The 12,348-nt window shown below is 37.6% G+C and overlaps 1 protein-coding gene across 1 annotated transcript in view; it reads right to left on the bottom strand.

Annotated features, from left to right (window-relative positions):
* Positions 1-11,993, bottom strand: part of DNAH10 (dynein axonemal heavy chain 10) — a 53,764-nt gene extending 41,771 nt beyond the window's left edge. The window contains exons 1-14 of the mRNA XM_054173254.1: positions 11,891-11,993; positions 11,334-11,491; positions 10,385-10,615; positions 9,582-9,772; positions 8,922-9,120; positions 7,973-8,167; positions 6,205-6,381; positions 5,718-5,843; positions 4,931-5,100; positions 4,097-4,248; positions 3,558-3,722; positions 2,692-2,899; positions 1,803-1,959; positions 149-625 (exon numbers count right to left, since the gene is read on the bottom strand). Of these exons, the coding sequence (XP_054029229.1) occupies positions 149-625; positions 1,803-1,959; positions 2,692-2,899; positions 3,558-3,722; positions 4,097-4,248; positions 4,931-5,100; positions 5,718-5,843; positions 6,205-6,381; positions 7,973-8,167; positions 8,922-9,120; positions 9,582-9,772; positions 10,385-10,615; positions 11,334-11,491; positions 11,891-11,945 (2,661 nt within the window). The 5' untranslated portion in view covers positions 11,946-11,993. The remainder of the gene's footprint in view (positions 1-148; positions 626-1,802; positions 1,960-2,691; positions 2,900-3,557; positions 3,723-4,096; positions 4,249-4,930; positions 5,101-5,717; positions 5,844-6,204; positions 6,382-7,972; positions 8,168-8,921; positions 9,121-9,581; positions 9,773-10,384; positions 10,616-11,333; positions 11,492-11,890) is intronic.
* Positions 11,994-12,348: the final 355 nt, after the last annotated feature.

Genomic DNA, 12,348 nt, shown 5'->3' with positions numbered 1-12,348 from the left:
CTGTAATAAGTAAAAATCATTTCCAGATGCCACATTGACAAAGCAATTAACCAGAAATATAATGATGAGTCAAACACAAAACACAAATAAAAACCATGAAGATTTTCAGTCTTTGTGATAAAGATAAAAACAAACTGAATACACCTACGTGAATTTCCTCCTGAAGACCGATGAGTTCCTCTTTTGCAGACTCATTAAGCACCTTTCCAAGTGAAATCACCCAGCCTCGAATATTCTCCTGCACTGTGCAGGCTAAAGAAGCCAGATGTAGCCTGATAAATTGCTCATCTTTAATCAAGGGCTCTTGAGTCACTTCCTGAGCTACCTTCCTATAGAGCTGAAACTCATCATCAAAGGTGACACAAGAAGGCTTCTCTACAGCAAACCTCTCCATGACAATGCCTTTGTCTGTTTTCCACAGCAGGTTGTACCTCTGCCACTGGTTCAAATATTTGTGGAGAGAAGTCAAGACTGCATGGACATTCTGAATGATGAGAGTAGCCTGTTCAATTATCAGAGGGTTCTGGAAGATATCACTGTAAAAGCTGAAAATGAAAACTTCATCTTCCTTGACACGCTGAGGAGGGCATTCAATACATGTCCCATGCATCCATCGTACAAAATGCTAGAGTTTTCAAGACAGGGTTGAAAAATAGTTACTTTGTGGAGTTATTTTAGTCAACTTATTTCTAGAATCATAGAATTAGTTAGATTGGAAAAGACCTTTAAGATCATTGAGTCCAACTGTTAGCCCAACACTGACAGGTACCCACTAAACCATGTCCCCCGCAACACTTCTATGTGTTTTTAAATCCTTCCAGAGATGGGGAAATCATCACTTACCTGGGCAACCTGTTCCAGGGTTTGACAATCCTTTCAGAGAAGAAATTCACCATTACTTAAGAGACTATATAGAAAGTGGTGTGAATGATTTCTCAAATCACTTGCTTTTTCTGACAGCAAGAAAAGAGGTTACATTTTCCCATAAATTTGAGAGCTAACTTCATCCTAACAAAACCTTTCCATGCATTGCTTAGTCACTTTTAAAACTGCTGCTGAGCAACAACATGGCACAACACAGAAATAGGTGTGAGATGGAGCAGGCTGCATGAAGCAGTGGAGCCATACAGCAAATCTGAGCCTAGGAAGCACAATTAATATAAATTTATTCATTTTAGGCGACACGTGGAATCATTTCTCCATCAGCACAGGGCAGGAATAGTGCTACAATATTTGGCTAGAAAGCAGTTCAGTGTGAGCATATTTATGCAGGGAAATATCGATACACCTTTCTTAGCAAGCTAGATTTTTAAATTACTATTGTTTTCTTTTAACCCACTGTCCTGGATGTGGTTTTGGTGCCCTTCTCCCAACACCTTCTGGAACTTTTCTTGAACTTTTCTGCTGCTTTTGAGGAGAGGCAGAATACAGAGAAGGCTACTCACATTCCTTATTCCACTAGCTCATTCATAAACAGAAAGCAACATCAGCAGTGCAATCTGAAAGGCATTTCCTTCTGATTTATGCTGATTTACAGAACCAAATCATGTCCCTACACTGGCAAAACTGCTGAGAAATAAAAAATAATTTTGCCAGAGTAAAAATCTCATGAAGATTTGTGACCCTTTTTTTCCATTGTCATCAGTTTGTAAAATTAGAACACTGTACTGGATATTTTGATTCCGAGATAAAACAATATGATCTTCTCTTTGACATTTGTGCTTGCCCAAGCTAAGGAAAGATCAATTCATTATAATCACAAGGAAAGATGGGCAACAAGTAAATCTTTATCAAAAAATCACCTTAGTGATCTCTATACAATCTACGATACATTGTGCAGTCATCCCATCAATTTCACTGGCATTAGGTTGCAAGATAAGCTCAGGAGCAGACAACATAGCTTCTATTTGGAACAGTGGGATATTTGCAAGAACAGCTGCATTAAAAGCCTGCAAATTCCTGGGAAAGAAAAAAAATCTTGTCAAAGATCATGATACTCCCCACAGAAATGCTCAACAGAGACTGTAATTATCAGGTATGTGCTTAGATCTGTCTGAAGTCAGTTACCACAGATTTCAGTTGGAAACACTGATGTGTATCAGAGTAAAATTGTCCCACTAATGCTGACTTAATGCAAATGCTGAACTAGCTAAGAGGCTACTGGAAGGAATGAAAGGGGATACCCTGGTGCAACAGGACCCTGAGGCTATGATCAACTCCACTGCAAGAGCACAGTCAAGAAGGCACAAGGAAGTCAGGTGAGCATGGACCAGACTATATAGAAGATCATAAAGAAGAGATGTCTAGGAAGATTTCATAATCCCACAATGCTCTATTCTAATCATATCTTGCTTACAATGTAAGTTACAATGGGAGGGGAGGGGAGGGGAGGGGAGGGGAGGGGAGGGGAGGGGAGGGGAGGGGAGGGGAGGGGAGGGGAGGGGAGGGGAGGGGAGGGGAGGGGAGGGGAGGGGAGGGGAGGGGAGGGGAGGGGAGGGGAGGGGAGGGGAGGGGAGGGGAGGGGAGGGGAGGGGAGGGGAGGGGAGGGGAGGGGAGGGGAAGAAAAAACTTCACAAATACAAATCTGTCTCAAACTGCAAATCACTGAGGTGTACAAAAAAATATCAGTACGCATCCTGAAAACTTGCCAATGAAAGATTGAATATCCATTAAACCAAACAATTGACTTACTTCACAATTAACTCTGTCAACACCTGATAAATCCTTTTTTCCCAGTATGCATAATAGGAAGCTAATTTTGGAGATTTTCCACTATAGGTGTTGGCAACTCGTCCTTCCACTTTTATTAGCAATTGTGAAATAGCAGAATAATTTCTAACCATCTGTGCCACATCTTTTGCTCTTTCACACTTAACATACTCAAAAAATTCTTTCGCTTCTGTAAAAGATACAAAAAATAACATCATTAACTGCAAAAGACCTAAGAGATCTGTATACTGCAATAACTAGCTGGGCTTTGTTTCTGACCATGAAATTGATCTTGTGTAATGATAAAATATATCTTGACTTATTAATGCTTCATTTATTCATCATTCAGCCCTCTGATTTTATATGGATTCAATTATTTAATGTCAACCATTGGGTGTAAAAGTAACCTTTTCAAGCTCACAAAGAAAGAAATTTAACCCATCATCCACTCAAGTGACAGAGAGACCTGGGAGACAGTCACCTCACTGCAATGTTCACCTGAGGAAACCAGTTCAGTTCAGACAGCCCAGAAGAGAGTTGACACTCCATGTACATCAAAGCTCTAAGACTACACTACCACATACAGGAAGGTTAAGGAAATCAGAGGAAAGCTGGGGGGAAGGGAGAGGGGGCAGGCAGAAAGTAATCAAACCCATGGTAGACAGAAGTCAAATGATTGAATACTCATCTTTATGTTTCTATTATTGACACCATCAGCTTTAGGGTACTGCTACACCATGAAGTACTACCACAGCTAGTGCTGGTAACAGTTAACAGGTTTGATCTTAGTGGCAGACAGAGCAAAATAAAACATCACAAAGCTTGCAAATGAAAACATAAAGACTTACTAGGAAGTTCATCACCATTTTTTGGAAGTGGAAACTTAAAGAGATTTGTTGATTCAATAAAGTGAAGTTTTTTGCCTATGTCTTCAGAATTATGATGAATATGATGGACAAGAAATTCAAACTTCTTGACAGCTTCTGTACTTCGGATGATAAAGTTACCAATACCTTGAAATAAATCACAACCATTTGGGTTTTTTTCTTTTAACAAATATTTCACCAATGCATCAAAACTGCCACACCAGATATGTTTTATCTATGAGGATGAAATTATATTCTGTAAAATAATTGACTATTTGTCACTTAACCCTTCATCTAGCTCTCTTACAGCTGTTAACTAAGGGTCTCTGTCCATGTCCACTCAGTGTTTTAAATGGGATTAAATCATAAGAAATATTCTCCTGGATCAGAGTCTGCCTAACCTGCTTTTCTAACTCTGACAACAGCAACAGGAATGTACCACTGAATAAAGTGGAGATTTGAAGATTTCATTTAACAGAAAATCAGCATCTAAGGTCATCTGAAACTAGTAGCTCCATTACCTAAGCAGTTCCAGTTGAGTCTTCTGTGCCCTGGTTTGAATATTGTCCAGAGTTCTTGAATATGAGCATGGAGAAGACTGGTTTCTGCTTCATTCAGTGTTCCCATTAACCTGTGATAGCGATCCAGCATGACTTTCAATCTGTTTATGTACCTAAGGAGTGTGAGAAACACAACAACAATAACAATAAAAACATTAAAAATATTATTTTCTGGAAATACAGCTCTGAACTCAGATCAAATGCAATTTCATATGGCTCCAACAGCAGCTGGACAAACCTCTCATGCCCCAACTTAGAAAAAGTTTTTCAGACAGCCTCAGTTTGAAGCACATCAGTAAACTCAACAGATGAACTTCAAAATCCAGTTAGGGCTCTTATCAGCATATTTGTGTGCTAAATGTCTGTGACAAATTGGGTGAAAGTAACTTACCCAAAGCTGATTAAAAAGATTTTAAATGTGATCTGAAGTGTAAATGGTACTAACAATTCATTGCAAAACAAATTACTTTCCTTGTTTTTCCACAGATTTAGTGAGATGTTGTTTTGTCTGACATAGTCCTAGAGGACAAAGGATACAGACAGTGCTAGAGAAAAGCTTGTTAGTGCAATGTGGGCATATACATATACATAGAATAAACCAGGTTGGAAGAGACCTTCAAGATCATTAGTAAGGCATTAGTAATTTAACACTTAAACAAACAAACAAACCAACAAACCTCACTAAAAGCTTTCATATTTCCAAAATGTGATGACTCAGGGCCCATTTTAGTTTAGAGTGAAACCATCTGAAACAATGACCTATGTCTATGAGCAGATACTCTGTTACGACCTTACCTAAGATATCTCTTTTCCTGTAATGCCACATATCTTGTCGTTTCTGGCACAGTAAACCCTAATTGTTCCATGTACTTTGTTTCGATAATAATTTCTCGGAGCATGGAAGGAAAATTCACTATGAAGCGGACACTTTTTGTTGTGGTGACTGAGTCCTCTGTTAAAGAGCTCTGCAACAAAAGAGCAACAGAAGAAGAGAACACCAAACCAATACAAGGAAGAGGTTAGTTCTTGGAGACTTTTAATAAGGCAGCAAGCAAAAATCAAAATGTTTGACATTTAGAGCTTGTGGAAATGCCATTAAAATTTGACAGCATTCTAGTTTGAGAAATTACACATCTCTCTCTACATACTGCTGCACCCAGTTACAACAGAAATCCCAGGGCAAGTTCATAGTCAGACAAAAGTTTACTTAGAATAGGATTATGCATGTTCTCTGCATGACCTCTCTCTAATCTGAGCCCCAGGTTTTGTTGTAACATCTCAAAGATGTTGCACCAAACCCCTACATCAGAGAACACCACATAGAGAAATGACATTCATCCATTTGCCAGGTCATTCAGCAACTACATCTTATGATGGTCCACCTACAGATAATTCTGTGTTTAGAAACTTCTAAATTTTCCTTTCAAAAACTGTGTTTAGAATAGTATACTCTAGAAAAATCTCACTGACCATTAGAAAGGTTTCAGTTCTTCCCCACAGAGAATGTTGGTAACACCATCTTGCTGTATCTCACCTGCTCAGAAGTCTTTGGATTAACATGGGTTGCAGTGTCACAATAGACAATGTTTAGCAGAGTATTTTCCATCAACTGGGGGAGCATCTGTTCTGTCTCATCTCTCCACTGACTGTATTTTTGATCTTCATACTCCTTCATCTTCTTGGCCACATTAAGATATATTTGTTTTACCTAGGAAAGAAAATTCTGTATATATAACTAATTTTAAAGATGATGTGAAATTTTCAGCATAATCTCTCTTAATATGGTGTCTCAATATGGTCTCTATTTTGTGTCAGATGAGCGGGCAAGTAATGCCTTGTAATTAATGAGGGCAATAGAGAATTTAGGCTCTTGAATTCTGTCACTGAATTTCTCATTGTGTCTCTGGGAAACGGTGGGAAGATCCCACTCAGTTTTTCATGTCAAACATGACTTGTTGTATGCCAAGACATTCTTGGAATTTCATTTCAAAGAAAAGCACTTTGATGTCTTTGTAAAAAGGATCTGAAGAAAGTATTTCTTCCGTCATTAATGAAAAGAACCAACTTACTTCCTTCCCACGTTCACTAGCAAGCATCTCTTCAACTTCCTGAAATCGAACAATAGTGTGTTTGATCTTATGGAAAAGGAACCGGGACCAGGATATTGCTCCAGCCACTGGAGGATGATTCTTCCACAAAGGCGGATCATTTTGTTTCTGAACAAAGATTTCATTAATCGTTTCAACCTAGAAGAGAATAAGATATCACAAAGAATCATTTCTCCACTTGCTTGTCCACAGCCAGTATCTTAGCTGATACAGAGCACAGAGTGAAGCTAATTTCAGCAGCAGGATGGGTGGCAGGAGGGAAAAAAAAAAAATAATCTATTTTTTTTCATGCATCTTTTGTCTGTATTAATTGCATTGCAGGAATGTCTTTCTGTCACTTGTGCAGCTGCTACTGTGGAGGTGTTTTCTGCAAAGCTGTGGTCTCCTGATAAACTCAATGTTCTTTGAAATAGCGAGAAAAACACAATGACATGGAAAGCTTTCCAACACAGAGAAATTATTTCTGCTTTCATGATTTCTCTCTGACACATTTTGGTCATATCATGAACTTGCTGGGTGTGAAAGGGTGTGTTCTCTCTTGAAGAAACACTGTTGAACTGCTCTTGACAAGGTAAAGGAACAGCCACAAGCTTTGTTGCATTCAGAGTCCATGCAAACATCTTTCAGTTAGCACAGTGCCACATGTACAAGCATGCATATTCATTTCAGCACATTAACCACACCACTTCTCCAACAGGCTCCAAAAAGTAGCAGTCATCATGCTTTGTAGAACTTTTGAGTCTTTCAGATTGTAAGTTACATTATGCATGTATTTAGACACAGATTCACTAAAGAGCTTGATATATTACATAAGAAATTGCCTTGAGCAACCTGGTCTAGTAGGAGGTATCCCTGTACATGACAGGGGGGTTAGAACAAGATGATCTTGCTGGCCCCTTCCAACCCAAACCATTCTGTGATTCTAAATTCAAATACCTCTTTACAGTATTGGTCCAAAGTGTCGTTGAACTTCATCATCATCTGCTTATTAATGACTTCACGGGTGCGGATGTGTTGGAAGTTTAACAGCATGTCAAATGCAGCTTCTGCTGATCGAAGGGTCTTAAAAGATTCGTCAATAAATTTTTTGGTCTCTTCTTCAATAACCTAAACAAAGGAAGAAGGCCAAGAACTTCTACCATCTAGAGATGCATCTTGCAAAACCAAGAAAGGAAGGCAAAAAGAAAACATGTTTTTATAATAGTAGTCAAGCATATTTTCACTATTTTTAGTCTGACAAATGACTAACAAACTGATGGCTTTCCAGAAAGCTGCAGGAAATTACTGTTAATTAATGTGTCTGCTGGGCAGGTACTTAAATCACAGAAAACATTGTAACAATTTGTACTTTGTGGGTATTCTTAGATGAGGGGTGAGGGCCTAAATGAGTCCAGAAAAGGAAGTTTTTCTTCTTTATAGGACATGATGGAGACATGTCAGCACATGAGTACAGGGAGGTCATATGTAGTATCCTCTGTTCATGCTGTAGCTATTCTGTCAATGAACAGAAAATCTGCTTCACCATTTTCAAGATAAAGCAAAACTATAAACAGAAACAACCTGGAACAGAATACTGACTTTGAAAAATTGGTAAAATTCCTCACTTTTTATTCACATATTCTTTTTTTTCACAACCTCACATTTTCTTTAAATGAGAACAATGACAATCTAAAAGGAATCTGTATATAGCAGGTAACAGGGCAGGGAAATCACATTATATGGTACTTACTGAAACTCCTGCTCTAAAGTCCTCCATAATTAATTTCCATTCATGAGCACTTTTGACATTAAAAGGGTCAAAAGTCAAATTTTCCATAGGAATAGTTAGACCATTTACTCCTCTCAGTAGATCATTAACACGTTTTGGATTCCCTGTGACAACTTTCAGTTCACGACCAAATGCATTGTAAAACTCTTCAATGATCTGTGAATTTGGATGAACATATCAGAAAACTTTATTTTTAACAGGGGTTTTCTTGCCATTTAAGACAGCTTTCTGATAGTATTTTCTTTAAAAATAAGAATAACTCAGAGAATTTTCAATTCATGCTGTCATTTATGCTTCATAGATCTCTACACAAAACACTAAATATAAGTTTTTCATGAAAAAAAAAAAAACATAGTCTACAGGCACAATACTTCAGTTGGTAAAACACACAGTAGTTTTCAATCCTTGTTATTCCACTTTTCACATATGCAGTTTTTATGTACATAGTCTATAGCATTTGACCAGTGATGGACCGCTAATACTGCCAATTACCCTGACATAAACTAGCCTGTATATCATCTCTCCATTCATATGTTATCCTGCAACTGATACAGTGTTTCATATATCGTCAGATTTATATTACTGTATGCTTAGATTGTTATTTTACCTAGAACAATATCATTAAGCTAGAAATCCATGAACTCTGTGGAAGTTACTTGAAGTCTGCATATTGATAACAGCAGTGCACATAGAAATCTCTCTCCTCACCCAGTACCTTGAGAAGACTTCTTTTGTCTCAAGCATAAAGTGCACCTTTGTTGGAAACAAAGGCACTGCTAAGATCTTAAACACAAACCCACTCTCAAAACTAAAGACTGATAACATTTCAACAACTACAATACAAAAGAATCTCCTCTACAGCATAAGACAATGTTCACACAATCCCTCTCTTTATTGCCTGTATTACTACCTGCAAAATATTATAGAGATCTTGACAGACTCCAGTCATATAATCTGTTTTTTCAAACAATCGTTTTCGGTCAAATTCCCAGTGTCGCTCTCTTCCTGATGCTTCAATTTGGGCACGAACAGCAAAGTAACACTTCTTCCATTGTTCAAGAGTGCTTTTGGCTTCTGCTATTTTCTTTTTTGCAGCAGGTTTATCTTCTCTATTAATCAAATCAAAAGAGTTAAGATACTATAGATAGAAAGGCTACTGATAGAAAATTTTATCTCTACTGAATTAACTTACCCCAGTTTAACAGCTTCTCATTATACCATGTCTAGGCCAAACATAACTCTCAGGTCTTAATTTTCAAGTGACTGGTTTCTAAAGGAGGTATTAACTGACGTTGATGATATTTGTGGCACTTTTTTGCTACTAAAATTTTATTTGGTTTATTGATTTCTGTCCAAAAGACAGAAGAGCATAAGCACCTATTTCTTCAGTGCTGATTCAGTAATACATGAAAATTACAAAATAAATTTACTTTTAATTGACTTTCCAATAAACTTCTGATAGCAAAAATGCTGAAATCTATTTGATGAAAGTGTTTTCTACTGCACTTCAAGCAAAACAAGCAAAGCTTTCAATAAATACAGCCTGATTAAAGATGAATCCAGGACTTACTTAAACAGTGTATGTAAATCCACAGCTTTGTACACTCTTGCTGAAATTTCCCATGCAATTCGTTCCATGAGGGGCAGCATCCACTCATCCTTGTTGTAATGCCGTGAGACAATCCATACAACTCTCAAGGTACTCATCAGTGCAGGAATTGTATCCAAGACAACATTAAGTCCAGTGCCATATGTTAAATTCTATTAAATGCACCATAAACAGTGTGAATAAGATGTCATGAAAATACAGATGCACATTCTATAAACCAATAGTTATTCCATAGATAACTGAAGTTAAGAAACTCTGTGACACTATTCAATAACACAGCCAAGGAAACACCCTGGTGCCTAAGTAACACACAGTGAAGGATGTGCAAATCTGCATCTGTTGCTCCATATGCTTTTTATTCCTGTCTCATTAATATTGTTTTTTCCTATAAATGTGTTCCAAAATTCATTGTGGCTCAACTCTTTATTTTGATGTTTGGAAATTCAAAATTGAGACATCAGCTGCAATTAGTGAGAGAAGCTACCTCAAAAATGGAAGAGAGAAATCTTTGTTTTCCTCAATTCAGCTATGCTGAACTCTCCCAGAGGTGTGATTTATAAACCAAGTTGTTCACACCTCTGTGCTTCCACTTGTAAGTATTAGGACAATTGTACTTAAACAAAAGAAGCAAGCCTTTTAAAATTAAATATAAAAAAGCTAAAGTATGACTTTATTCCTGCTAAAAAACAAACAAGAGGGGATTGTATCAACTGAGAAACCAATCTACAGTTAAACCTTCACCCAGATTTCTTATGGATACAAACCTTCAAATGTTGCTCAAGAACTGAAAGAAACTTGACGTTATGCAGAGCATCCATATGACGTTTTCTGAGGTCACTTAAGACTACCTCTAAATCTCCAATATGTGCAGATTCAGCTTTCTGTAATATTTCCAAGACCTTTTGCACTTTTGGAAGCTTTGTCTGTTCAGTAAGAGCACCTAAAGTATCATTTCTTTCACGCCAAAAGTCAAGTTCCGCAAGTGGCCCATTACCCTACAAATCATGTGGAATAAAATAAAAACAACAAATTACTGTTATGCAAAAGTGAAAGCCTATAAACAGGACAATATTTGTTCTTTTTTTTCAATGTGCCATGTACTGAGAAAAACCTGAAATAATTCAAACATGCAAAAAACCCACACACAAGATCCTTCTGTGAAATCAAAAGTTTTATACACGTTGAAGGGAACTGCTTATGGGGAGCGTATCCCTGAGTTGGAGGTGGAGAGTCTATGCTTGCAAAAGCATACATAGACATGAAATCCCTCAGGAAGTTTAATGGGATTAGTCATATGTGTGTTTGCAGAATCAGAATCCTACAATTGGATTTTCTTTTTTTTGAGAGAGAGATGACTTTCTTCAAGAAAAAAATATAGTTATCTATTTAAAAAGAAATAATCACTTCAGCTTTTAATATTTCATGGCTTTTTAGAAAAGTGCAGATAACAAAAGTGCCTTCATTTTCCACAGTTATCGTGAGGGGCTAGAATCTGCACTGAGTTACTTTATGTTCTATTTATATTCTATTTCCCAGAGCCACACAGTTCCTCACAGCTTTTGTTCTACTTTACATCAATTACTAAATGGCTTTCCAACAATCAAACATGAAGAAGGATTAAAAATGAGCACAAACCATTCCAAGAGATTCTTGTGGGGAAATGAAGTAATGTCTCCGGGAATAAAAGCAGCTTGGTATTACAGGCAACATTACCTGTGGAACCTTTTTCAGTTGTTCCTCTAGAGCTGTGGATATTAATTTCCGCCAAGTCATCGCACAACATTCCAGAGCCTCAACCACTTCTGGAACTGTGGCAAGAACAGTCACTTCTCCATCTAGATTTATATTTGGCATCTCCATTTTAATGTCTCCTATTGGAAGAAAAGGCATAGAGAATTAACTGTCTTGTTCTATCAGCACTAATGAAGTAACAGCACTGAAATTACTTATGCCTTCCATCTTGTAGCTGCTTCAGGACAGGAAACACACCACCTGCTCTGTCTGTTTGAGAATACAGTAAAATACATCCAGTTGCTTGACAACACAGAGCAAACAAATTCCTCTAATTGGGAAGCTCCTTCTGGGAGCTTCCCCAGAAACTGTATGTATCTGTTATTCTATACAAAGCCATTCCTAGGTGATCCTCCTCCTGTTGTGTACTCACCACAGTGCTGGCACAGGCAGAGTACTTGCCTTGGTTTGTTGATAATCAGCTGAGTAACAGAATTTTTGCCTGTTCACTCAAGTCTCGTTCCTCAGCCAAACCTTACCATATTCCACAGGCTGCTTATTCTTTTCTGCTAGCTCAGCCTCAGGCAAATTCATTTTTTCAGAATCTGTGTTTTCACCATCTGGATACAAGAAAGTTTCCTCAGTTTGCTGCTGACTGGAGGAGGGAGCTGGTGAAAACCCCTATAACTCAAACAGGTACCATAGATTAGATGGTTTGTATTAAAAAACAAAACCATAACAGTTGGCTTAATAGCAATTCACTTAAGCATTGGATATATTGTTCTAAAGTTTAAGTGCATCTCCTTCCATTTCACTTTTTTAGTATCATTCTTTCTGCCCCAACTTCTGCAGAAGAATAACTCCAGCATGCTTTTACAGAAGTCTATCAGCACAAAAATAAAGGTATCTGGTGTCACAGTCTTCAATATTTCTTGCATAGGACCAGACAAGGAAATAATGCCTGTGTTCATATCCTCACAAAAATTTGAGAAACAAA

This window comes from Dryobates pubescens, chromosome 25, assembly GCF_014839835.1.
Source record: "Dryobates pubescens isolate bDryPub1 chromosome 25, bDryPub1.pri, whole genome shotgun sequence".
NCBI lineage: Eukaryota > Metazoa > Chordata > Aves > Piciformes > Picidae > Dryobates > Dryobates pubescens.
Note: the sequence above shows the minus strand (reverse complement) of the source record. Positions and strands in the feature narration are given on the sequence as shown.